Genomic DNA, 26,544 nt, shown 5'->3' with positions numbered 1-26,544 from the left:
CAGCTGGCCCTGGACCCACAGCCTGGTCTTTGCCTGCCCCGCCCTGCCCCCTTGTGCCCTGCCCCTCAGCCCCTCCTCTCTTCCCTCATCTTCCTCCCACTTTGGATTAAGAAAGTTCCAAGTGCACCTGGCCCTGTTGCAGCACTTAGAAATCTCAGAGGCCCCCTGCCTACAGCAGCTGTGCCTTGGCTCTGAATCCTGCTGGCCTCTTTGTAAGGGAATCCTGTAGGCGCTGCTGGCTGTTGCTGCCAGGCAAGGCTCCACCCCTCTCCCTCGCCCCTGCTTCCCACCCCGCCCCACAGCAGTCTTCTTTCTTACTGCCCAGAGAGCCCTTTTACCCTCACGGTCCCCTCCAACCATCCTCCCATCAGGGTCCTGGTTGCTCACCCCCACCCCAGCCTCGCTGGCACCTCTCTCGATTTTCCTGCCCACTGTGTGCCAGGCTGGACAGCTGGTGGCCAAGTGCCCTGGCCAGGGCTCCAAGGCCCCTTCAGCTGCTGCCCATTCCCCTTCTCCTCCTCCCCTGCTTATCCAACCCTCCCCTGGAGGCACTCCTTGGCCCTGCTGGGTGACTAAGAGCTCTTGAACCGGAGTGTCCATGATGTCTGGACTCTGGTGTGTAGAAAGCCTGGGTTCAGCTATGCACAGAGGCGGGCATGGGGGCAGCAGGTGCCATGGACTGGTCTGGAGGGTTCAGCTATGCACAGAGGCGGGCATGGGGGCAGCAGGTGCCATGGACCGGTCTGGAGGGTTCAGCTATGCACAGAGGCGGGCATGGGGGCAGCAGGTGCCATGGAGGAACGTATTTGCTTTTGTTCTCATGTACGGCACAGCACGGGGCTGAGCTCTGGTCTGGGACTCCTCCTTCAGAACTCTTGGACTCTGTGGTCCCATGGCCTCTGGCTAACCCGAGCTGCTGACCACCTTCCCCATGCTGCTGGAAAGCCACCTAACTGTTGTCATCACAAAGTGGCCCCAGGCGCGGGCCTTTCTCTGTCCTTAGCCCTGCCCTACACACCTGCCCAGTGGATGTGTTTCCTGCGGCGTCTGCTCCCCCACCGCTGACAGCTGCTGAGGTTCCGCCTCCCCCAGCTCCCTGCTGCCCTCCCAGGGGCCACAGGTGCCCTCCTTTGCCCCCAAGAGCCACTCGGACTGCCAGTTGAGGTTCTGTGACATTGGAACTTGGCTGTTAATGGTTGTTTCTGCCGTCTTCAGTGTAGCCAAGCCAGGGGGTGGGGGAGAGATTTTCCATCCTCTGGTTCATACTCCAGACGCTCTGACAGCTGCGGCTGCACAGCCTGGAACTCCACCCAGGACTCCCAGGTGGGCAGAGAGGCCAGGGCCTCGAGCCACTGCCTGCTGCTCCAGGGCAAGCATTAGCAGGACGCGGGATATGTCAGCATGGACTTGACCCAGAATGCCCTGAAGCAGGGTGCAGAGTCCCTGTCCTCTGCTGTCCTTGGCTTCACTCGGCTGCCGAGCAGGTTGGATCTGGGAGCCACAACCATTGTCGCCAGCAATTCTGCTTAATGTGTGTGTGTGTGTGTGTGTGTGTGTGGTCACAGGGACCAGAAGAAAATCCCACCCTTAGTCCATCCTCTGCAGCTTGTCACGCCCAACCTGGGCACACATGCTGTCTTCTGTGGGCCTGGGGAAGGGGAAGGACAGAGGCTGGGGGCCCAGGGTGCCCACTGTCCATCTCTCCCTTCCAGCAGGGCAGGTTGGCTGCTTGTCCTGGCATGTAACTTTGGTAGTTTTGGTCATTTCTGCCCAAATAACTAGCAGGGTACCACTTTCCCCGGCTCAACCAGCGGCCCAGCCAGCCCCACACACGAGTATCTCCCTCTTCTTGCGGCTAGTAGCCAGTGGCTGGTGGCTGGTAGTTGGCTGGTGGCTGGTAGCTGGCTGGTGGCTGGTAGCTGGTGGCCAGTGGCTGGTGGCTAGTAACTGGTGGCTGGTAGCTGGTGGACAGTGGTGACTGGTGCCAGTCTGTCTGCCCATTTCCTGGCTGGGCAGGCTCTCAGTGCCCTGCCCCACGGTAGGGGCAAGTACTCAGTGTCACCCAGACCCTGCAGACCATGAGACCTCATTCCTGTTTGGGTCCCTCTTCACCCCGCCTTGCAGGGCCCAGACCCACCTTCAACTCCAGCAGCAGAAAGGATGAAGGGATGGGCCCCAGAAAAAGCATTTCCTGCACCTGTGTGCCTGAGCCAGCGGTGGGAAGAGGGGCCACCCCCAAGCCTCCGTACGTGGGTGGGGGTACCTGGGAGCAAGGGCTGTGGGAGGAGGGACTGGGGGCCCTGGTGTTGGCACGGGATCCCCAAGGCATCTTACTTGCATTTTGAGGCCCACCCGGAGCTCAGAGTGAAGTGGTCAGAAGCCAGTGTCATCATGCAGGGGGCATGGCCGGTGTCAGCGGGCACCCTGGACTCCAGCATGGCCAGGCTGGCTGCTAGAGCCTCCAGGGAGGAGCCATTCCAGATGACAGGTCATGTGACCTTCAGGAAGCCAACGCCCTTGCTCACCTGAGACCACACCAGGAGGGGCCGAGCTGTCCCAGAGGTGACAGCGGAAACAGGGGCACTAAGTGGGCATGGCCACACTGGCACCCATCTATTGCCTCGGGCATCCGCTCACTGATCCTGGGCGGGGAGGGCTCCCAGCCGTGCCCTCCGGCCCCTCCCACTGTCCAGATGTGAGGAGTGGATTTGATTAGCACTCACTGGGGACTAGGAGTCATTACAATCAAGACTGAAGGCGCAGAAGGCAGGAACGTGTGCCTGGAGAGGCTCCTGGCAGCTGAGCCTGGCAGAGCAGGGATTGGCCTTGCACTCTGGGGAATGCCCAGCTCTTCCTGGGTGAGGCGGGCACTAGAGGAGGTGGCCGCCCCTGGGCTTCCCGGCTGGCTGCTCTCAGAACTTCTCCAGCCCTGGTGATCTCCGTTCTTTTGGGACGTGTGGCTGTGTTCCTCCTGGGGGCAGAGATCAGCGGCGGGAACAAAGCCAGCCGCCTGTACACCCCCCAGTTTCAGCTGCCCCCACCCCACAGTGGAACCTGGAAACAGGGTTGTGTCCCTGCTGCTGCTGTGGCCCAGCTGGATGACCCCCCCCCCCCCGTGAGCGTCCGGAAGCTCAGGGAGCCAGGATGAGGGCATGGGGTACAGGGAGCTGCACCTTGTGGGGGCTGGCGCTATGGGTCAGTAGGGAGAATGAGACCCCAGCGCGTGACCTGTGCCCTTCTGGCTGGGGGACGCATGTGTAAGTTTCATGTGGCTGAGTGGCCAGTGCCTCGTGGTAGAGGTAATGCCGTCCGTTTTCTCACAACCATCAAGAGTGTCTCTGGAAGTGGTCAGGAGCCGAGGGGTGGCCAGGGCTGTGGCAGGGACCGCCTCCCTTCCTGGGCCCAGCTGGCAGTGCTGTCCCACCCTCACTGGCACCAGCTGGCAGCGGTAGGCTTTGCTCCGCCCCTGGGACAAGCCGGCCAGGGTTTCCAGCATGGGGAAGGCCGGGGGACAGGCTTGCCGTTTGCCAGGTCGGCACTGCAGAGACTGTGACAGCGCCGCTGTGCAGGGACGCAGCCCATCAGCGCGGTGACGTGCGGCCTCCGTCCGTCGCTGCTTTTCCGTCCTCATATCTCCCTTGCCTTTAGTTCTTTCATCTTCTGTGAGTTCACTGATTGGTTTTGTGGTTTGGGTTGTTTTTGCCTCTTAAAGCAGGTGGAGGAGAGCCTGCGTCATGATGCAGGGGTTCGGGCCGTGTAGGGGACTGAACCAGCAAACAGAAGACCTGTGTCTCTCTCCTTGTTTATCCCTCTCTTTGTGTAACTTTGCTGTTTTAAATAAATAAAATAGGGCCCGGTGCAGTGGCCTAGTGGCTAAAGTCCTCGCCTTGAATATGCTGGGATCCCATATGCATGCCAGTTCTAATCCCAGCAGCTCCACTTCCCATCCAGCTCCCTGCTTGTGGCCTGGGAAAGCAGTCGAGGACGGCCCAAAGCCTTGGGACCCTGCACCCGTGTGGGAGACCTAGAAGAAGTTCTGGGCTCCTGGCTTCAGATTGGCTCAGCACCGGCCGTTGGCGGCCACTTGGGGAGTGAATCATTGGATGGAAGATCTTCCTCTCTGTCTCTCCTTCTCTCTGTATATCTGACTTTCCAATAAAAATAAAATATTTTAAAAACAAATAAATTAAATAAATCTTGCTTTAAAAATGCACACATTTTTAGGCCATCATTGTGGCATAACAGTTAAGGTTGTGACCTGTGACACTAGCACACCGTAGGAGCAGCTGGTTTGAGTCCTGGCTGCTCCATTTCCAAGCCGGCTTTCTGCTAACGCTCCTGGGAGAGCAGCAGAGGACGGCCCAAGTGCGCAGGAGCCTGGAGCCAGGTGGGGCACCCAGAGGAAGCTCCTGGCTTTGGACTGACCCCACTCTGGCCATTGTGGCCATTAGCGGAGTGAAGCAGAGTGAAGGTGTCTCTTTGTCTTGCCCTCTTGTTGCTGGCGAGCTCAGTGGATTCTTCCCTCAGCGTACAAAGAAAAAACCAGGAAGCAAGCAGAAGCGAAGCAGCAACTTGATCCAGCAAAGTGAGGGTGGGACAGGCAAGGGACAGGGCAGGGACCCCCAGAGCACACTGGCTGCCACAAGTGTCCCTGGTGTTTAGGGGTCCTCTGTCCAATCCTGGGAGGGGTTCTGCTCCAGCGGGAACCTCTCCACTCCTGCTGTTGGTGGGAATGTTTGGAATTTGGGTGGCGTTCTGCTGTGGCCTTGCTCCGCGGGGCGAACAGCATACTGACAGCATTTTAACCTGGCGCAGACCAAAGGGTTTGAGAATGTCCTGGTTGGACTGAGCAGTGCCCAGCTGGGTTGGTCAGAGCTGGGCTACCCGGACTCTGACTTGGGCTCCAATGTCCCTGTAACTCTACCTTTCCATAATGAAAAGCTAGAAAAACTCCCCGATTCCAAATATTTAGGCCAGTGCTTTTCTGCCTGCCCCCTCTAAAATGTGAGCTTGGAGTTGGTGGTTTTCCTTCTCAGCATTCCTTTAGCTGTCTCTGATACATTGCGCGGTTGGCTTTTATTGCCCTTCAGATCAAACGGTTTCGTAATTTTCGCTGATTTCTTGCTCAAGGCCCTGATTGCTGCAGAATGCATTAGCTCACGGCGCGGGCGCCACTGGCTGTGCTGGTTACGGATTCCCCTCCCGGTTCCGCTGCGATCACAGAACTACGCTACTTCCCTGGAGGAGTTGAGGCTTGTGCTGGTGCCCAGCCTGCAACCCGCGGAGCTGGATGTGCTGTGGGCGCTGCTGGCAGGGCGGCGTGCACTTGGTTTCCAAGGGTGTCAGGCTGTGTTTCCTAGTTGGTGGTCCAGCCTTTGTGGGTGCTGAGGGTACCCATGGGTCACTGAGAGAAAGCCTCAGATCTGCCCACAGTGGGGCAGCTTTGTCTGTTTCCCTTCTCCTTCTGCCTGCTTGGATCCTGGCAAAGGTAACAGTGTTTTATCTTCCTGGTCAAATATGCCTGTGTCCCTCTTGGTGAGTGCACCTGCCATGGTCATCACTCAGCCTCTCCCTTCCGGCTGGAGCCAACTGGATCCTGGTCTCTGCTTTGCCTCTCAGCTTCCTCGGTGCTTTTATTGAAGATGTCGTATCTGAGGAGTAGGTGGCTGGGGCTGAGGAACCCATTGAAAGGGTTAGAACAAGGGCCTTGTCTCCCACTGGAAGGACAGGTTAACTTTGTTTCATCTGTTTTGTGTGTGTGTTTTTTTTAAGATTTATTTATTTTTATTGGAAAGTCAGATATACAGAGATAAGAGAAAGAGAGGAAGATCTTCCGTCTTTTGATTCACTTCCCAAGCAGCTGCAACAGCTGGAGCTATGCCGATCCGAAGCCAGAAGCCAGGAGCCTCCTCTGGGTCTCCCACATGGGTGCAGGGTCCCAAGGCTTTAGGCCGTCCTCAACTGCTTTCCCAGGCCACAAGTGGGGAGCTGGATGGGAAGTGGAGCTGCCGGGATCAGAACTGGCATGCATATGGGATCCCAGCATGCATATTCAAGGCGAGGACTTAGCCCCAGGCCACCACACCGGGCCCTGTGTTGTGTTCTTTATTCCTCTGTCTCATTCCATTTAAAATATACAAGTGTGGTGCCAGTATGGTGGCTTAGTAAGCTAATCTTCCACCTGCAGTGCTGGTATCCTCTATGGGTGCCTGTTTGTGTCCCAGCTGCTCCACTTCTTATCCAACTCTCTGCCAATGGCCTGGGAGATAGTGGAGGGCGGTGCATATCCATGTGCAAGACCCTGACTTGGGGTTAGCCCAGCCCCAGCCATTGCTACCATCTGGGTAGTGAAGCAGTCAACAGAAGACCTTGTTTCTGTCCATCGCCTTTCCAATGAAAACATATACATTTAAACACACACATACACACGTTTTGTGATTCCATTTTCCTGTTTCTGCTAGTTTGCTAGTTGCATATTGTTTCATGATTCTTTTAGTGGTTCCTCCAGAGATGGCAGTACCCGTCTGTGCCAACTCAGTTCAGTTTGGGCCCTGACCTTCCCCAAGCACCAGCGTCTCGGGCTTGGGACTTGGCTAGCCCCTCGTACGCCCAGCCTGTCTTTCTGTCAGACATCCTGCCCTCTCACTCTCGCCAGGACCTACTTCCTTCCTCCTGCATCCTCAGTAATGGTTGCCCTAGTTATCAGAGGAGTGTGGAGGTTGCCTCAAGCCCAGTAGGTCATTCTGACCTCAGGCTACAACCTGGAAGGGAAGGTGGAACCGTGGTGTGCCCCTCACACAATGAGGCCACTGCTGCACGAAGGACGGACATCAGCCGATATTCCCCACCAGTCAGGGCTGAAGCCGCCTCCGCGTCAGCTTCCGTGTCAAGGGGGGCTTAAGACTCCCTTGCACATCTCTCCCTGGCTCTTCTTCCTCAATAGCTCCCGGCTTCACGTCTGTCTTTCCACTGCATGGGGAAGGGAAGCGCAGAGTTCCCGGACTAAAGGCCATCTGAATTCTCTGTACACAGCTGATGGGTTCCTTGCCTGCTGGTCGGCGAGTCTGACACTTGGCATCCTGCAGGTGTGCTGCGATGTGCCAAGGCTCGCTGTGTTCCTTGGATCCTGACTTGGTGTCTTTCGTCGTATTTTGAAAATTCTGACACATTATCATTTTAGATTTTCTCTCAGCCTGATTGGCTCACTTTTTTCCCTGTGAGTTACGTGGACATGGGATCGCCTGTGGCGTGTATCATGTTTTCGGCATTTTACCTCCCTGTTTTTGTTTTGACATTTTCCTGCCTGCTTACTCTCCAGTTGGTCTTCCTCCCAGCCTGGTCCGCTTGGCTCTTAGCTACGTCGATGGAGTTCTTGTCTTCAGTTATTGCATTTTCCAGGTCTAGATCCTTGTCTGTGTGTCTGGTTCTGCGATGTCCAGTGTTTCACTCATGCTGAGTCATGTACTTCATTCATCCCTCCTTGTTCCTACCCTCACACACTTGGCAATTTTGTAATTAGTGATAAGCATTGGTAAGACATGTGGCGTCTCTGTAGTGCCACCGTCCTTTTCAGCTTCTGCAGGCGTGATCGAATCAGCCAGGGTTTTGCCATATTCTGAGTTGGCTTCTAGACTTCGTTGAGGAGTCTTGCCTTTCTGCAGACCTGTGCAGTGGATGCCCATCGCTGCACTTCGAAACTGTCCATTCTGTTTGGTCTGACACAAACACTCTCGGACATAGAGAAAAATGACAACTAATAATAACGTAAGACAGAAGTCTGGTATTGTGGTGCAACAAGTGAAGCCACCACAAGCGACACTGTTGCAGGGTGAGAGAAGTCGCACTAGACACAATGAAGGGCCAGAGTCCTATTGGCCAAGCTTGCTATAGAAGCCAGGGCTTGTTAAGCTCTCGTCCGCCAATCAGGCTGAGAGCTGTACAAAACAAAGTTTCCCTACATTCAGTACCTCAGTGGCCGGAGGCAGGAAGGGAGCTGCTGGTAGCCCCAAGTTTCCCTGTGCCTAATTGCTGTAAAGCAGTACAGCAGGAGGCAGGGGGGCAGGTGGGCAGAGCGTCCAGAGCCATTCCCGCCCCCTGCCACTGTCAGCTCACTGGAAGGGTTCGAGAGGAGGTAGGAAAGGGGGGGTTCTGGACCTCCATTTCCACACTTATTATCAATTAACCTGGAAAGAGGGGGGCTAGCTATCAATCAGCTGCACCCCATTCACAACGCCAGCACCCCTTATCAGAGTATCAGTTTGCACCCAGCTGCTCCTCTTCCAATCCAGCTCCTGCTGATGCACCTGCAGGCACAGGAAGATGGCCCACGTGCTTGGGCCTCTGGCACTCATGAGGGAGGCCTGGTGGAGTTCTCAGTTCTTGGCTTTGGCCTGGCCCAACCCTGGCAGTCGGAGTCATGTCTGGGGTAAACGGATAGATGGAAGAACTCTCTCTTCCTTGGTCTCTCTTTACCTCTTCAATACATAATAAATATTTTAAAAACAATTATATCAATATACAATAACAAAAGTCAAGTGGACTTTTTTGGACCACATTGGCTGCAGGTGGCTGAAACCCTGGGGTGTGAAGCTGCAAAAGGTGGGGGCAGGGGGCCTCAGTGCCCTTCCTTGGGGGCCCCAGCTGAGCCTGGTGGGCTTCCTCAGGCCCCTCCCTATGGCCCCTCCATGCCAGCCTTCCTTGCAGCTGTGAATCTGCCGTAGTCCTACTTCTCCCTTCTGTCTGCGGCCGCTCCCCGGCCTGAGCAGTCCGCCAGGTAGGTTCCCACAGGGAGACATAGGGGTTTGCTTGGTCTGCATGCCCACAGTCCAGGTGCCCTGACAGGCTCACATCTCAGCCCTGCGAGAATCCAGAGCTCAGGTTTGTTGCCGACAATGTCTGCTTTGGGAGCGGCAACCTGCACACGGCAGACATGGATGGCCCATCAGCCTCGGCTCGGCGGCTTCCCCACCTCGCTGGGGCCTTGGCCTCCAGGCCTGGCTGCCCAGCCCTGCCGTGTCCTGACATACCTGCGTGCTGGGAGCCACCTCCCTTTACTCCTGTCCAGAGACAAGGCGAGAGCCCAAGCTGGCCCCATGGGGTAGAGAGCAGCTGCACTGGGAGGCACAGCGGAGCGGTGTGTGTGTGGGCAAGCATGAAGGCAGATGCGCAGCCTCCACCCCGGGAGCAGGGCAGGCCCCTTCCTGGGCATCCTCGTTACAATTCCAGGCCTGTCCCCATCTACGTCCCTCAGCAGCTGGGCACTCCAAGGAGTCAGCGGGGGCGGGGAGGGGGGCACTTGTACCCGGGAAGTGGGCTAAAGGAAAATGTGAATCTGTTGAACTGGGCTATGATGAAGTAAGAGTTTCCTGCGTCTAAAGGCAACTGGGACCCCACACCCTGCCCTGCATCCCTCCTGGGCTGCAGCAGAGCTGTCCCCAGCCCCCAGCCCATCTGTCCCCTAGGCAGCTGTCGTGCCTGGATTCAGCTGTAACTAGGCCACTGGACCATTCCCGGGCCCTCACTCCCAGCCCAGACACACTCTCCAGGCTGCGGTAGGTGGTGTGGGGAGTGTGCAGCCAGGACAGTCCACAGGAAGGCACAGGTCGAGGCCCTGACCTTGGGCACACAGTGTGGCCGAGGACAGCCCTGGGTTTCTGGAGCAATGTCTCCTGATGTACCTGTCACCCCTGCCAGCGTCAGGCTGCAATCCAGCCCCTCCAAGACTGCCTGGTGGGGCTGTGTGCCAGGGGACCAGCGTCCCCTGCCGGGCAGATGAGTGCCCTCCCAGGAGCAGCCAGCTGGCATCGCATGGAGCTGTCCGAGAGTGCTGAGGGTGCGTCTAGGAGGGAGCGGGGCAAGGCTGCGGGAGGGGGTGCCAGATGCATCTGGCCCTGTGGCCAAGCTCCCACTCACCTCCTGCTGCCGCCATGGTTGGGGGAGGTCCGAGCTCCAGCCACTGGGAGGGGGCTTAGAGTAGGCTTTGCCCCACACTCCCTCCCCACAGGCTGTTCAAGGTTCAAGGTGTCTGTCTGCAGAGCCGTGCCCCTCCAAGGTGCTGCAGCTTTAGGGGGAGGGGCCTTCCGGCTCCCGGGCATTGGCGCTTTGTCACTCTTGCTGCTTCCCTGTGCTGGTCACCGGCTTCCCGCCCTCCACATCTGGGCAGCTACTCTCCAGTGGCCCACCCTCAGCCGGCATGATCACACCCAAGAACCTCCTGCCCTGAGCCTTCAGGCTGCTGGGTACTCTGGGAGCACCTGCCAACACACTGGGAAGGGTCATGCTTTCTGCTCAGCATCCCGTGCAGGATGTACCCTCCCCCCAAGCCTGTGTTGGGACACTCCCCACCCCCAGCCTGCCCAGGTAGCCCTGTGTGGCTCTGTGCGTGCCACAGTCCCTCCTTGGGGCATCTGCAGCCAGTTGGTCGTGACACAGACACAGGAAATGGGTTCCTGATGAGAAACCCGCAGGCCATTAGCACAGCGACCGCGGCATCTGCTTTGCATACTGGAGGACAAACCCCTAAGTGTTTCCAGGCGCGGTGCGGCCAGGGCTGCCAGCAGTCTTGGCATCCTGTGACACTGGGGACACCCCAGCCCAGTCCTGCCGACCCTCCGGTGAAGCCCTAAGAAGACTTCCTGGCCCCTGGGGCCCTGCAGCTCCAGCTCAGCTCTGCTCTGGCCAGCCCGGGCCTCGCTCGGCTTGGGAGGGGTCTGCGGCGGGGTGTGAGGGAGGGAGGAGGGGATTCCAGTGCTGGAGGCAGGAGTGGGCGAGCCGAGCTAGCTGTCTCAGGACGGGCCACACAGGACAGAAGAGCAGTGTAGGGTGCTGCCTCTCCCTGCCCCGAGTCCAGATTCCCAAGGCCTTCCAGACGAAGCAAATTTACTCAATTCTTGTCTTCCTGCCAACACTCCTGAGTACATCCGGGGTCACCCTAAGTTGAGGACACTCCCCACAACCCTCTCCATGCAGAGTTGACCTCTGTCCTCACTTCTGGTCTCAGTATAGGCCGGCTCCCCTATGGATTGCTGTTCCGTTGACCATGGTCCCTTGTGGGTGGTGACCACGTGGTGTCTCCCCTGACCTGAGAAGGCATGAACTCCACAAGGAGCTCTCCCTGCCTCGGCTCTTGGATGAGCGCAGTGCCTGCATCATGTCTTCCTCGGCGTCCGCTGAGCGGCTGTGAGCTGTCCCCAGGATCAGCCGGCTCGGATCATCCCGGGACTCGGCCCTTGAGCCCTGACGAGGCAGCCATCCCGGAGTGAGCCTCTGAGGTTTGATAGGAGTAGGCAGGCCACGGGGGACACGGGAGGGGTTGCCCAGCTGCTAACAGCAGTGGCTTCTGAGCCTGCTGGGAGGCCTTGGTCAGTGCTGCCCCTGCTGGCTGCCCCTGCTGTGCCCTGCTTTCATCAGCCTCAGCCCATGGGGATCTGTGCCCTTTCGGTGGGTCTCCCTGCACTCTGGGGCCAGAAGGTCACAGGCTAGCCTGGCACAGCGGATGCTGGACACGCAGTGGCTAGCTCTGCCCTTGGCTTTGACCTACCGCCAGCAGTACTAGCAAGCAGGACCCTTGAGGATGCCACAGGGGAACTGTTTCTGCCAGCTCAGGGCGTCCTTTGGTCGACCCACACAGCATGGAGGGCTGCAGCTGTGAGGCTCTGACAGCTGCTTGCTCTCCCGCCATCTGCAACGCCGGGCTGGTTCAGTAGCTGGGGCTGCTGTGACAACTGGCAGTGATGGTTCTAGAATCCTAGGAGGGCTCCAGGGCTGGCCATGGCGAGCTCTGCCCTCCCATAGGGGACCCCGGCTGGAGGACACAGTGACTTGCCTGTGCACACACGGTGGCCGCTGAGTTGACTTTCCCACATCTGCTCCTGAGCTGAAGCTGACTTCCTGGCGGAAGTCGGTGGATTCCCGAGGGAAGTGCCATCTGGCTGCCACGTGCTCCAGGCTGCTGGCTCCAGCGACTCATTGTGCCACCTGGAGATGCCGGGTCAGGCCTTGGCCCCAGCTCTGTGTTTCTCACGCTGGTAGTCCCTGGTGGGCTGTGACCAACAGGATGAGAAACCGCAGGAGCGCAGCATGCGAGGGGGTGGGGGTGGGTGGCAGGGAGCGAGGGGTGGGCCTCGCCATGGTGTGGCAGGTCCACCCGCAGCAGCCCTCCAGGCCCTGGGATTCTAGAAACATCATTGCCATCAGAGTCCCCACCTGACAGAAGGGGAAACTGAGTCAGGCATGCGGGGTGGCCTGAGGCTATGCCCTGTGCTGGATGTGCTGGGTGCCCCATGCAGCCCCAGGTCCTGGGACCTGCTGCATCTCCTAGCCTTTGCTTAGCTGGCCCTGCCCCCTTAGGGACCAGGAGCTGGCCCAGGCTCGCTTCTCCACCTACAGGCAGCCTCTCTCACCTCCCTGTGCACTACTTCCTCTGTTCCTCTGTAGGCTCAGGGTCCTGTGGCACGGGAAAAGGGAGAATTTTCCTAACAGGAAAGCAACTGAGGGTGTTGCTGCTAGCCGTGCTGAGCCCTGGGCAGGAGTTGGCTGTCCTCCTCAGCGTCCCAAACGTGGTAGGTCAGGTGCTCAGCACGTAGTGCCCTATCTGCCATGTGCAAAATGAGGAGGCTGAGCTGGTGGTGCCAGCAAGGGGTGGGGCATAAGCCTCCCCAGCATGTCCCAGGTTGCCAGGGAACACGGGGTTTCCCCATGCCCAGTCCAGATGCACGGGACTCTGCCAGGTCCTAATTGGTGCCTCCAGGCCACAGCACATGGCCACCCCATAAAATCTGTTGACAAGAAACTGGATGGGGTCGGCTGCCTGGGGCGCTCTCCACCCTGGATACTCCACAGCCCACCCTAGCGGGACCCTCAGGTACACCAGGTAGCTGCTGTTCTTTCTGGGTGCACAGCCACAGCACCTAGCCTTGGGGCCTTAGCCATGCCCTGCCAATGTGACCTGGAACTCCCTCCATGTCTCTTTATTCCCCTCCTGTCCCCAGACATCGGTTCTCAGTTCTGTTGGGATCCCCCAAAGTTTGGGGTCCCTGCATCTTCTGAATCATCTGGGCCTAGACAGCACCCCCATGCCCTGGATGTGCCCCACCGTGTCCTGCCCTGACCCCTGCCAAGTTTCTGGGAAGACCTTGGTTCTCCGGACCCTCTGCAGATCAAAGCCACTTGCCGTCCGGGCTCCAGCTAGGAGCATCTGAGCTGCCGTCCACGCCTACAGAGCTGGTACAGTGATCCCCAGACACAACACCCCGCCCTTGCTGTCCTCCGCTGACCCAGCCAAGCCCTGGCTCAGCCGCCCTCACCCCCAGCATCATTGCCGCCACTGGCCCTTGCCCCCTGTGGCTGTGCAGGCATGGCTGCGCTCGCTGTGTCTGGAGGCACATGCCGTCTCAAGCCTGACCCCAGTCCGCTTTCCCACCTGTAGCTAACAGCAGGTGCACTGGCCAGGCTGCTCACCTCTGACACCCAGGCCGTGACTGCCTGCAGTGACGTAGTCCTCAGAGGTGACCACACCTCTCGGCCCTGGCCTGGCCCGGTGTGGTGGGCTGTCTCGGGCCCTGCCCGCAGTCTCCTGTGACAGTGCCTGATCTTGATGGCAGAGGCTGAGAGCGTCCACCTTCCAGCCAGGAAAGTGATGGCATCCCCTGGCCGGCTCTGGCTTCCTCATTTACCCCTCCATTTCTGAGCTCAAAAGGACAGGCAGGTGGCCGGCCGCAGAGGTGAGACTGCCCAGAGGGAGCCAAGAGATGGTGAGGGCTCAGCCACAGCGGGCGATGAACGGCTCTGCGCTTTATTCTCTCCCCAGCTGGAAGAGCTGGACAAGGAGGCTGAAAGTGCTGTGCTGGCTTCTCTTCTTGGCTCTGGGGCGAGCACAGGACTGGCATTGTGGCTGGCCCACCTCACCCAGGCATCTAGGGCCCTGACTCCGGCTGGCCCGTGTGACGGCTCCCAGCAGACCTGCATGGCTGGGCCTTGGCAATCTGTGTGTTGCTGTTTCTCATTTCACACCAAGAGGCTCAGAGTGGCAAGCAGACAGCTCTGGGTCACACAGCAGACACGTGCAGAACTGGAGGCCCAGGGCACAGATTGTTTTCTGTGCTTTTCTGTCGCGTTTAAAAGCCTCTTGAGCGGTGCAGGCTGCCCACCCTGGATGGCTGACATCATTGGGACAGTGGGCATGGCCTGTTGCATCACTGTGGCCACAGCCCAGCCCCCTGGGGAGGGGCACGGAGGCAGCCGTGGAAAGTCATGAATGAGTGAATACAAAGCCTCCCTCCTCCTGGGAGTACCTGCTCTCCGCAGTTGGGGGTGAGCAGAGGCTGGAGTTGGGGTGACTGCTTCTTGTGGTGGGACAATGGGACTTCTAGAGCAGCCTCGGGCAAGCTCCATGTGACCAGGCGTCCGCTGCAGGCAGGCTGCTTCCCTACCCAGGGCCACTGAGCTAGGAGCCTGGGCTGCCAGGTGTCTGCTCCAGGCAGGCCAATTCCCTACCCAGGACTGCCGAGCCAGGAGGCCAGGCTGGCTGTGGCCAGGCTCCTCCAGGGCCAGCCCAGGCCCAGCAGGGGTCTGTGCCAGAGGCCAGCAGTGGCTTGGACTGACTGGTGACCCCTGGCTTGTTACGCTGGAGGAATAATGGGCAGTAGTGGTCGGAGCCTCCCTGGGGGGGTGGGGCTGAGTAGGAAGGCTAGCTTCCCCATCCACAGCCATCCACAGCCATCCACAGCCATCCACAGCCATCAGGACACCCTGGGATCGTGATGAGTCCACTGTCCCCGGGCTCTGGGCAGCAGATCCAAGCTTTGTCCTCTCCAGCCCTTTCAGGAGCCACGGCCCTACAGCCACGGCCAGGGACCAAGTCCACTACTCAGCCACACTGAGCCGCTACTGGTAGTGGCTACAAGTCCATCTCTTCACGCTCCCCCAGCTCAGAGCCTGGGAACCTGGGGATGCAGTGACGTCACCTCGGGACCTTCTCTGCCCTCCTCCTGGCTTATGGGGGCACCAGAACCGAGGGGCTGGGCCCAGCAGGGTCAGCTCTAACTTGTGTTCCTCCCAACCTGGGTTCTAGATCACCCAGGAACCCGCAGTGTAGATGCTGACTTGTGTGTGTGCGTCCGTCACTGGTGCTATCCTTGGAAAGCAGGGAGCAGACTGGCCCCGATCGTCTCTAAGAATGGGCCACTCTCTCCCCAGTGCCTGCCCTGTCACTCTCTCCCAGCTGCCACAGCTGGGGCTGTTCCTCCAGATGGTGATGCTGCTGGCACCAGCCCTGCCCCTGGAGGCCTCCCCTCCTGCCCAGCTGGGTCCTGCAGGGCGCTCCCAGCACTGGTCACTCAGCAGCCTGTTCCTCAAGGAGGAGCGACAGCCACACCAAGTACCCACTGTGTGCTCCGTATCCCTGAAGGTGCACCTGCCCCCACGGCAGACCAGCACCCGCACGTCACACAGTGGGGACAGATGGGCAAAGGCCGCAACACTGACTCAGCATGCACAAAGGCGGCATCTCTCCTCACAGCTGGCGAGGCTCGGTCGTGTGCCCCGAGATGCTGGCAGCAGCTGGCTGCACGGCAGGGCATGGGGTCCTTCCACTCCCCCGCACATGCCAGGGAGGGTGGCAGGATGCTGGTGTCCCCAGCTATTCTTAGCTCTTCACGGCCCAGGCTCCTGCGCCAGCAAGGTCACCCTCCTGTCGCTGAGAGAGAAGTGACTCACTCTGGGCTGCTCCCGGAGGCGGGACAATAGTCCGAGGGCCAGGGTGGGCAGCGCGGCAGGCGCTGAGCTCCGAGGCCCCGCGCTGGTCATGGGCGGACTCCGCCATTGCATCCTCGTTCCCCAGCAGGTGCCAAGGGCCTGGCTGAGCATCTGTGGCCCCACGGGTTCCCGGCACAGAAGAAGGGCCTCGGTAACACACGCTGACCACAGTGGGGTTACAGAGGAGTGGACGGAGGGAGGCAATGGCACACAGCCAGACGACTGTGGTCACCAGTGGAGTGATCCTGGGCTCAGGAGAGGGCGGGGTGGGGGACCGTAGGCCTGGGGCAGGGAGGTAGTGGGAGGAGGGCTGTATTCCAGTGAGAACCTCTGACTATATTGATTTGGTGTGGGCAAGATGCAGAAAGAGCAAGGGTAAGGCCTTCTGGGATGACCTTTGCCCCTGGTGGGGTTGTTCCTGGCTCCTCATGCCAGCCTTTGACCCCGCCCTTTGCCCTCTGATACAGCGCTCCCTGCAGCCCCTGTCTGGCCTAGCACCCTTCCCCCTGTTCCACCACAAAACACAAGGCCCGCCACCTGTCTGTTCCCAGCCCAGACCCTGGGCATCCCCTCCCAGCCCATCCCGTGCCACCAGTGAGGACGGAATGCGTTAAATGGGCTCGTCGGGAACTGCAAAGCACCATGCCCCTTGGTGATGGGAAACTCAGGGGCGCTGTGGTGTCCTTGTCCGGCCACGTGCTCCTGTCAGCCTGTCCAGCTGCCCGTCAACCCTGCTTGCCCTCCTGGCTCCGTGAACTAGCTCGCCCCTCATGCATTCACCCAGCTGCCAGCCACTCCCTGCTCACACATCTGCGCACCTGTCCTTGCCCACCTGTCAGCTGGGATGCAGACGCTGAAACTCGTACCTGATGTGGGCCCTCGTGGTGCAGTTGGTAAAGTCATCAGCTGTTAAAACAGGCTCAGGACTGAAGGTCAAAGGGCAACAGTAAAGGGAGGGCTGGACCCAGCCAGGGGTGGGGCCACGGCTTCCTGGAGGAGAGGCACTTCTGCCTCTGGTTTCCCAGGGCCCTCCTTGCAGGATCAGGTGCCAGGGCCACTGCTGTTCCACCCGCTGTTCCTCTGTCCCCTCTACAAGCCTTATTTTGTGTTTGCTCTGGGATTTCACATGTCATTGCATCGGAATGACTTCTTCCAGGGGGGAGGCAGAGTTGAGGGATGTGGGGGTTGCATTTGAAGAGCTGTAGGCAGGAGCCGGCGGTGCCTGGGGGGGAGCAGTGATGCCCAGCGGCACACTGGCTAGGCCCTGTGCTGGGCATCCCAGGATGGCTTCCCATAACCAGGCCTGCTAGAGCCCCCCCACCCCACACATGGAGGCCGGCCCCAGGCCGGGCCCAGCCAGGGTGCAGCCACCGCAGAGCCAGGCCCAGCCCTCAGGGAATTCTGGGCAGTGACAGACCCACACAGGTGCCCAGGAGCCCAGAGGAAGTGGCCCCCAGACTGGGGTCCAAGGATGGCTTCCGGGAGGAGGCAGGGCAGTGGGTGCTTAGAGATAACAAGGAGATAGAGCCGGTCAGTCAGTCTGGGAGAGGGCCAGAGTGGGCGGCAGGGCGGCATTTTCAGAACAGGTGGAAGATGCAGCGGTGTAGGTGGGCCCGTGGCAGCAGGTGGCGCCACAGACCCTACAAGAGATGCACCCTCCTGCAGGGTGCAGGGGTCACAGAAGGGCGTGGGGCAGGAGGGCAGCACTGTCCAATTTGGGCATCCCTTGTTATCTCTGGCTCCATCTGAAGGCATCCCCTTCCCCGGGGCCAGAGGACAGAGTCGGGGTACTGACTGGTTCCTGCACAGGACCAGGTGGGAGGCACCACTGAGAGCTGTGGGACTCACGGGGGCCGTGCCCAGAGACAGCCCACCCGGAGACTGCTGCAAGCCCCTGCTGCCAAGTGGAGCTCCGACCACCTGGTTCCTGCTTGGGCTTCAGAGCGGCCTCTGTCAGAGCCGACGAGCCTCAGCCCTACAGCCTGTTCCTGGAGGGCCCCGGTGTTCTCGCACACAGCCGGCATCCTTCCTTGTCCACTCTCACTGGCCCACTGTGTCTCCTGCCCTCTGTGCCTTGCCATGCTTGGCCTCAGCATGTCCAGGTGTCCTGTAGGACCTCGGCTCTGCTGATGCGGATGATATCCCGTGATGACCACAGGCAGGCACCTCCGGCCCCGCCTTTTCTACCTGCAGGTTTGGATTTGACTGCATCCATGGGCACACGGTGTCCCCCACAGACGGCTGCCAAGAGTGACCATGCCAACCTTGGCGGGCGGGGATGCCGAGCAGGTCACACTGCAGCAAGGGTCCTCGGGCTGAGCGGCAGGCCCAGAGCAGTCCCTACCACGTGCCCAGCTTTGTGCTGTGGTCCCAAGGGAGCTGATCTCTGCCAGGGAGGAGCTGTGGGCTCCATTTCAAAGCTGAGAACAGCGAGGCCCTGGGACCCATCTGCTGCTAAGAGGCAGGCCTGTAGTCAGCTTCCGCCTGTGGCCTTGGAACGGGCCAGGAGGGCAATGAAGCAGTGCCTTGCTGGGTGGCCTTGGGCAAGCGGCTGGCCACCTTGGTCCTTGGTTTCCCCACTTGCAGGTGGGGTTTGCACTGGTGGCTCTGGTGCATACAGCAGGCCATGGTCTGGGGTCACATCCAGGGGTGCCAAGATACTCCCATAATGCTTTGCAGCAGAGGGCAGCCCGCCCTCCCTGACAGGCTAGCTTGAAGAGATGCTGTGGTGAAATGTGGGTAGGACAGACAGCAGAGGGCTGGTGTCGCACCTGGCTGGGATCCCTGGGGAGAAGGCTGGACTAGAGAGGTCCCGCACTTGTACAACTGACACCTGCCAGGACGCACACCCCTTCCTGGCTGTGCGACCGTGGCAAGGGGCTTAACCTCACTGACCCTCCGTGCCCACAGCTAAGATGGTGTGAGATCCAAGCATGCCTGGGCTCCGGGCAGGCTGCAGGGGCTCCCCAAGAGAGCCCTGCAAATCTGGCTGGAGGCCCCCGGCTTGCTTTCCCTCGGCTTGTCTGGTGGCCGCCTGGGCTGTGTCCCTGGCCCAGCTGCCTCTCCCAGCCCATCCTGCAGGTCTCCGCACTGCCGCTCTTTGGCCCTGCCCCAACGTGGAAGTTGCTCAGCAAGTGAGCAGGGAGCAGGCTGGGGCCGGGGGTGCAGCCGTCGGGGGGCCCTTTGGCTCCTCTGTCCGCCCTGCCCCTGGCCGGCTTCCCCGCAGCCCCAGCAGCCCCCGGAAACCACCGCCAAAGGCCGTTCATTCTGTGCTTCACAGAAACATGAGATTTTGCAATAACGAAGGTTGCTGGGCGAGGCCAACCCAAACAATTCATGGTATTGAGAAAGGTCACGCAGTGAAATCAAAGAGGTTTGGAATTCCAGCGAGGGCTGTGGGGCCTGAGCTGCTGAGCCCCCTGGCCTCCCAGCGCGTGGGTGGACCCCAGCCGAGCCAGCAAAGCCCAGCCTGCCCCACGCGTGGAGCTGGTGGGGAAATCAAGCCAGACAGGCTTCTGTTCCAAAGCTTCCAGCTTGCTGCTTCAAGGCCAACGGCAGGGCCTAGGGACAACCTGGGCCAGCCAGCCAGAAGTGGCACATCACCTCACCTCTCTGTGCCTGCTCTGGAGTCAAACTGCACAGAAGTGGCTCCTCGGGTGGCTGGGGGGTGTGTGCAGGCATGTGTGCACTCACTCGCACACAGACACACACACTCCAAGTGCCTCGCCTGGGAGGGGCAGAGAAAGGCGGGGAGGCACACGCTGGCCCCAAGCAGCCGCAGCCTTGGGACGGGAAGGGGATCTGTCCTGGCTGACTGGCTGGCTGGCTCCGACCCAGGAATGGGTAGGGGGATCCACCTTGCTTCCCAGGACCAGGTTTCCAAGGAGGAGGCGCCTAGGGGTCCTCTCAGACTCCTGCCTCCTGGGCTGCTGTGTGGCCTTGGGCTTCAGCCCTGACCTCTCTGGTCACGCCTGGCCCTCATGAGCTCCAAGAAGGAAGAGCCTGCCTCCACCCTGCACCAGGGAGCCAGAGCCCTCTGCATGTGCCAGGGAGCTTGGTGGCTGTTACTCCAAGGCCTGCTGCGGTGGCTGCTGCGGGGCTGGGCGGGAATTGGGCCTGTTGCTGGGAGCTTGGCTCAGTGCATCCATCTGTAGTGCCTTCATCCCAGTTGTCTGAACAGGCCCAGTTCCGTGAGAGCCACCAGCTGTGGATTGTGTCAACCGCCTGCCAGCCCTGGGGGGGAGGTAAAGATGTGCATGGACGATGTGAAGGGGGCTTCCCCGCCCCGCTCCTCCTGGCTCCCTGCTGCCTCCTGGGGGCTGGGCTTGGGGCATCTCAGTTCCAGTCTGGGCAGGCCCAGGGCCCTGGCCGCCAGCCACCTCACACTGAGGGGACCTTTAAAGCGCATCAGCCTGTCCAGCTTCCGGGTGCCCTGCCTGGGACTCGGCCTGCTCAGTTCTCCTGGCTCTATAGGCCAGAGGTTGGAGCTGGGGTCGATCTTGACCCAGCCACATGGCTCGGGCCTTGCTGGAGGCTAGGAGAGGACCCGGCTTCCCACAGTCAGATGGTGGGCAGTGCTGGGATGAAGGAGGGTGGCCCTGGCTCCCAGCTAAGCTGCCCTCAGCGCCTCCCCACGGGGGCCCTGGGCACATCCACTCCCCAGCTAGCCCAGCCTCCCCTCGGGGGGCCTCCTGGACGCCTGCTGCCAGTGGCCACAGCAAACTCGGGTATCAGGTATCGAGGCCATGTGAACCAGAGGGTCAGAGCCAAACTTGCAGTCTCCTCCCTACGGAACCCAGCCTCAGTGCGGCTCCCAGCTGGAAGCCGCTGGGCAATCCTGCCTCCCAGGCCACCTGCCCCCAGAGCCACCGGGCTGTGACACAGGGCTCTTGAGGAGGTAGAGAATAGCTGCCACTATCTGGCCCCTTCCAGCGACACACGTACAGGGTGGCTGTGGCCCTCCGAGGGGGTGGGGGCTGGGGCGCTTCCCCCGTCTCCGGGGCTTTGGTGAGTGTCCCCACCCACTGGCCAAGCAGGTGGGTGAGCTTAGCACCCTCCAGTGTGCCACCTCACGGGCCAGGGCTGCAGCACCGTGGAGGCAGAGAAGCTGGTTTTGCCCAGCCTCAGCTGACCATCACCAAGAGCTGAACGGCCATGTGGGCTAGGATGACTTTGGGGTAGCCTACGTCTGAGCCCTGGGTCTGGGAAGAGAGGGGTGGACCCCTAAACTCTTGATGTGGGAGAAGCGAAGAAGCACTCCCCAAGGGATGCCAGGGGGCCAGCGGGCCGCCCCACACCCTCCTCCCCGGGGCGGGGGAGGTGTCTCTCGGAAGGGGGGGAGTCACCTCTCGGAGGAGGGGGCCACGGCTGGAGCGGCAGGCCTCGTGGCCCAGCTTCTAATTAAATGGGAGCAGCTTTACCGTGGCAGGTGATCTGCCCGGGAAGCCTGGCTTTAAATTTAGCTTCCTCCCCAGCCAGCCCTTTGAGAAGGCTGCTCATGAGTCATGCGCCAGGCCGTCCTGGCGAGGCCGGCTTTGCGGGGGAGCAGGCCTCCCAAAGGCAGAGATAGTAAACAGGGCTGGGGACCAGGACGGGGCGGCATGCACACCGCAGGTGCTCAGAGGCCGGTGGGGGGTGGGAGTCTGCCCTGAGGGTCCAAGCCATCACCTCTGCAGAGATGGCCTCAGCCCAGCGACCCGTGGTGGGCCCAGTTCACATGTTCCCACTTACCCGATCCTCCAGCACCCCGGTGCCCGGACCGCACCGCACCCTGCTCCGGCCGACGCCTGGCAAGGTGTGGAGAAGCACTGCACTGCTCCCCCATCCCCAAAGACATGTTCATCTTACTCCTTGGAATCGGTACGCGTTGCCTTATATGGCAAGAAGGGAGAGGACTCTGCAGCCCGCTTTGCAGCCAGACAGTGGAGACGGGGTCAGCCCTCTGTAATCCACGGGTGGGGGAGAGGGAGGCAGGGGGCGCTGCGGAACCAAGAGCAGCACTTGAAAGACCCCGGTGGGTCTGGCAGCCCCCGGGGACAGGGAGTGGCAGGGAAGGATCCTCCTGGGTCCACGTGGGGGGGGGGGACCCGCAGGGGGCACGGTCCTGTTGATCAGTGATGCTGCTCCAAAGAGGGACAGCGTCCTGCATTTCTGGCCTCGGTGACAGCAAGAGAGAGAGAGAGATTGAAAAGTGTGGTTTCAGGCCTAGCCTAAGTCGTCTGATTCTAAAAACCTCACATTTCCCACCTGCCATGGGCCTCCTGGTACCGGGGATCCCTTAAGAGCTGGAAGTTTGCTGACTTCCAGGTGGCAGACAGCAGGGTTGACAGAGCCATCATTTATCTTTGCATGGCCCCTTGAGGCTGTGCCCATTTTCCAGATGGGGAAGACTGAGGTAACTGAAGACAGAGCAGTTTTATGTGAGGTGGGGGAGCATGCGCTACAGGGCAGCCCAGCACACAGCAGGTGCACCACTGGCATGGCCTGGCAGGGGCCTGGAGGAGGGGTTTCACAGCCCTGCTGTCAGCCTCTCCCCATCTCAGAGCAGGAAGGGAGCCAGCTGATGCGGCCCCCACGCAGGCCTCTCACGCGAGATGTGTTCGACCACCGCACACACACATGTGCCCGCACAGCACAGCACACCCGCGGGGGACTCCAGACGCTCGTGCCCAGGAAAGGGAGATGCCTGCTTCTTCCACCCACCCACGCATGCCGACACACGCATCCCAGCTCCGCCACACACACCACACGCACCCCACCATTCACACGCCACACACACCCTTCACGGCAGCTGTGACCCCTCCCTCTGTGCCCACCTCCCCTCCCCCCTTGCACCTCCTGGTGCTGACGGCCCCTCCCAGCACAGCCCCACCTCCCACCACCTGTTCCTGGCCCTCTGGGCCTCCTGGTAGGTGGGATGCTACCCGCCCCCCAGGGTAGGCACCCCATGCAACCTGACTCCCAGCTCAGGGCCTGCTGTTTGCCAGCTAGGGACAGGGGCTACGTGCCTGCCCACCTGCCTACTGTTCTCTCAGCCTGACCATACCAGTCCCTGCCTTTGCCACCTCAGAGCCCGCCCTGCACAGACGCAAACCCTGCCAGCCAGGGGGCTCGTGCCCTCACACCAGGCTTGTCCTCTGCTGGCCTGACCCTCCTGGACCACGGCCTGACTCCCCACCCTACAACCCCCCCCCCATCATCTCATGCTGACCTGCAGAACGAGGTTGGCTGGCTTCGGGATCTGTCAGCTGGGCAGGGAGATTGAGTCCGGCCTCACACGACCTCCAGGCAACCAGGTGTCTTACAGCTCATCTCCCAGGAACCAGCCCCATCCCCTCTCCTTCTTACTGGGCAGCACCTGGTTCACAGGTACCAACACTTATTCGGGTCACACTGCAGCTGAGGAGCCAGGCCTCAGCCTAGCTCCAGCTGCCACCCAGGCCGCGACCCTGCCATCCTCACGCACGCTGGCACGCCCCCTTCACCTCAAGCAGAAGGAGTCTTAGGGAAGCCCAGTCCGAAGGGCACTGGACGCCAGAGCCCGACCAGAGCGGGAGCCTGCCCAGCCCGGGGGCTTGTTTCCCTGTCTGCCACACGGGGTCCGTGCTCTCCCCTCGCTCAGTCCGTCCAGGACAGCTGCCCCCAGGCTGGACGACTGGCCCTGCTGGCGTGCAAGGGAGCCCACGGAGGCTGCAGCCGGGCAAGGTCAGGGCCACGGCCTCATGGCTCCGGGAGGCCCGAGCCTTAGAGGCGGCAGGAGGAGGGAAAAGGGGAATGAGAGGAAGGAAAAGAGAAAGTAAGAGGCAGCGGGGACAGGATGAGGCAGAGCGGGATCGCCCAGGAAACAATTAAGCGCGGCAGGCACGAGGAGGGAGCGAGAGCGAGCGCGCGAGCCGAGGGAGACCGCGACGGGGAGAGATAAGGAGAGAGCGAGGGGGAGGGAGGCAGGCGAGGGGCGCTCGCTCGCTCGCTCGCTCGCTCTCCCTCCGGCTCGCGGCGAGGCCAGGCCGGCGGGGCGCCGCGCGCGCGGACAGGGGGCGGCAGAGGGCGCGGAGCGCGCGGCGAGCGGCAAAGAGTGGAGCGGGCGGCGGCGAGCGCAGGGCCCGGCGAGCGCAGGGCCCGGCGAGCAGGAGCGTGGGGGCGCGGGGCGCGGCGCGGGGCGCGGGGCTGGCGGCCGGCCGGGCGGCGCGGGCGGCCGAGTAGCCGCGGCGACGCGGGGCATGCGGCCGGCCGCGGGACCACGAGCCCGAGCGGCGGCAGCCCTAGCGCAGCGCCGCGCCCGGCGCGCCTAGGAGCGGGCCCCTTCCGGGCGCCGGCCCCGGAACCCCGGAGCCCCCCGAGTCCCGGCGGCCCCCGGAACCGGGACAACTGTTGCGGCGGCGAGGGCACCGCGGGGGCGTAGGCGGCCCCCGCGCCCCAGCAGGCGGCTCCCGCGGGCGCCGGTTCCCGGCGGCGGAGCTAGGAACCAGGAGCGAACGAGAGAGCGGCGGGCACCAGGTGAGCTGCGCCCCGGGCGAGCCGGAGGGGGGGTGTTGCACGGGGGAGGGGCGCCCCCGGGCCGGGGTCCGAGCTCTCGGGAAAAGGGGCCGGCCGGAAGCTTGAGACGAAGGAGGGTCCCGGCGAGTCAGGGGGCGGGGTCTGCGGTTCTAGGGCTCGGGAGAAGGGGTGCGGGCGCACTGGGAGAAGAGGGTAAGGTGCATTGTTGGGGAGGAGGGGTGTCCGGGAGCTTTAGAAAGGGGCCAGAGCCGACTAGAGGAGGTCTGGGAGCAGGGACCGTGCGGGACAGCCCTGCCCTGGCTTTGGGGTGCATGCCAGGGCTCACCAAGCTTGGGAGCGCTGGACGCCGAAGAGCAGGGGACCTGGCCCCCGTGGAGCAGTCCCGGGCGCAGCAGCTGGGACGCGGTGACCAGAATCGGCGTCCGATTGGGGACGCGCTTCCAAGACCTAGTCAGGAGCGCAGCGAGCCTGAAGCTCTGAACGCGCTGCACAGGGTTCCCGAGCCACTCTGCCGTCCCGGCAGATTCCGGGGGTCCCAGATGGGCGGCGCGGTGGATGGGAAAGGCCCCCCTTCCAAGTGCGTACCCCTGGGTCCCAGCCCACCACGTGCTGGCGCGGAGCCGCCGCCGCCGCCTCCGCCTCCGCCTCCCAGGGCCGGATCAATATTGATCCCGCGCACGGGGCTGGGCGGCCCGGGGCCTCGGAACCTCATTAGCGCCAGTGGTTACCATGGTAACGATACCCCAAGCGCCTTTGGGTTATATTTATTTTAATTATTATTATTAGCATTATTAGCATTAGTATTTGTAACTCAGCCAGAAGGGAAACGGAGGGAGAGTGTCCTGTTGCCTCTTTAGGAAGAACTGGGGAGCCCCTGCCTGTGCTCGCGGGGCCAGGCTGGCAGGGGGCGGGGTCACCTGCCAGCTGGCCCCTCCGGGGCATGGGTCGAGAGCAGGGAGTTATATAATCTGCTGGGAGAGAGGGTGAGCGCCTCTCCGAGGCTGCCCCGCCTCTCAGCCTTCCGAGCCCTCTGCTTTGCGACTGCTCTGGCCTGGGGAACCCCAGCTCTGGCTGTGGGGAACAGAAGGGGCCAGGAATCCAGGGATGGCCTTCGCCCGCCCCCCCTTCCCTGGTTGTGTGACCTTGAGCCAGGCTCCTGACTACTTGGGGCCTCCTGTCCTGGTCCATGGGGTGGACAGGACCGCTGCCATGACAGGAGAGGCCCAGCTGGGTGCTGGGGGCCTCTGAGGCCCTGGGCAGCTGCCTGTCTTTCTGCAGCAGGAAGGGCTGTGCTGCCCGAGGGACCGTGGGCGGCCTTCTTGTGGCACCTGCACTGGGCTGTGGTGGGGAGGCTGTCGGGGGGGGAGGTCAGCCCTGTAGGGACACACCAGCGGGCAATCCCCTGCCCGTAGTCCCTGTCCTGGCCTGATTCTGACCACACACCTGTGGCCGGGATCAGGGCAGGCAGTGAGCCTTGGCTGGGGGTGTCCTTCCGAGCCAGCGTCTCAGCCGTGGAAGCCCACCCTGCCAGGCAGGTTTCTGGGAAGGCCGAGCCTGCAGCCAAGCATGCCTGGAAAGTTGTCCAGCGCTGGTGGCTCGAGCTGAAGCCTGTCCGTGTCACACAGAGTCCCCAGCACCGGGGCACGGCAGGGAGGGACGCGTCACACAGAGTCCCCAGCACCGGGGCACGGCAGGGAGGGACGCGGTCCGTGTGTGTGTGTGTGTGTGTGTGTGTGTGTGTGTGTGTGTGTCCACCCAACCCCTGGGTCGCCTGCCCTGGAGCTCATCAGGGCAGCTGGGCAGGCTGGGAGGGGTAGGCACCACTGGGGGTTGTTGGACAGAACATGGGAGCCACCTCAGGCACCTCCTTGTCACCTGTCACATGGGTGTCCTTCATCCTCCAGTCCCCAGCTTCAGTGAACCCTGGGTCTTGCGGCTGCTGCTGGAGGGCCTGCCCTGGGTAGTTCCCCACGAGGCAGATGAAGAAATGGGGCTGGGGCAGGCCGTGGGGAGGGAGTGACGCATGGAGCTGGGCAGGGGTTGGGCTGCGAAGATCTAGTCCAGAGAGGCCCGGAGGAGGGAGAGGTACTGCCTAGGTGCCCCAGGCAGATGCTGCGGAGGCCAAATGCAGATGCCTGAGCGTGGCACCTGTCTGCCGGAGGGCTGGAAGGTGGGGCTGCAGTGGAGGGGTTGGGGAGGACACTGAGTGGAGGCGCCAGCTCCCCGAGTCCCGGGGAGGGAAGGCTGTGGCTGAGAGTGGAGGAAGAGACAGTCTGGGCCAAGGAGTTAGCCGTG

The 26,544-nt window shown here is 61.5% G+C and overlaps 2 protein-coding genes across 2 annotated transcripts in view; one reads left to right on the top strand and one right to left on the bottom strand.

Moving 5' to 3' along the window:
• Nucleotides 1-1,855: 1,855 nt before the first annotated feature.
• LOC121161733 (basic proline-rich protein-like) lies at nucleotides 1,856-24,961 on the bottom strand. Its single transcript, XM_040988340.1, has 8 exons — nucleotides 24,853-24,961; nucleotides 24,304-24,428; nucleotides 23,732-24,210; nucleotides 16,620-16,679; nucleotides 15,715-15,914; nucleotides 3,431-3,561; nucleotides 2,526-2,551; nucleotides 1,856-1,961 (listed from the first exon to the last, which is right to left on the bottom strand). The coding sequence occupies exons 1-8, from the start codon at nucleotides 24,959-24,961 to the stop codon at nucleotides 1,856-1,858; spliced, it is 1,236 nt and encodes a 411-aa protein (XP_040844274.1).
• The window catches only part of SHISAL1 (shisa like 1), a 41,387-nt gene continuing 39,010 nt past the window's right edge, over nucleotides 24,168-26,544 (top strand). The window contains exon 1 of the mRNA XM_040991537.1: nucleotides 24,168-24,249. The gene's annotated coding sequence lies outside the window, so the exon portion shown is untranslated. The remainder of the gene's footprint in view (nucleotides 24,250-26,544) is intronic.

The sequence above is a fragment of the Ochotona curzoniae genome, unplaced genomic scaffold (genome assembly GCF_017591425.1).
Source record: "Ochotona curzoniae isolate NIBS_2020 unplaced genomic scaffold, NIBS_Ocur_1.0 contig_1014, whole genome shotgun sequence".
Taxonomy (NCBI): domain Eukaryota; kingdom Metazoa; phylum Chordata; class Mammalia; order Lagomorpha; family Ochotonidae; genus Ochotona; species Ochotona curzoniae.
The sequence above is the reverse complement of the archived record's forward strand: the minus strand, read 5'-3'. Positions and strand labels throughout refer to the sequence as shown.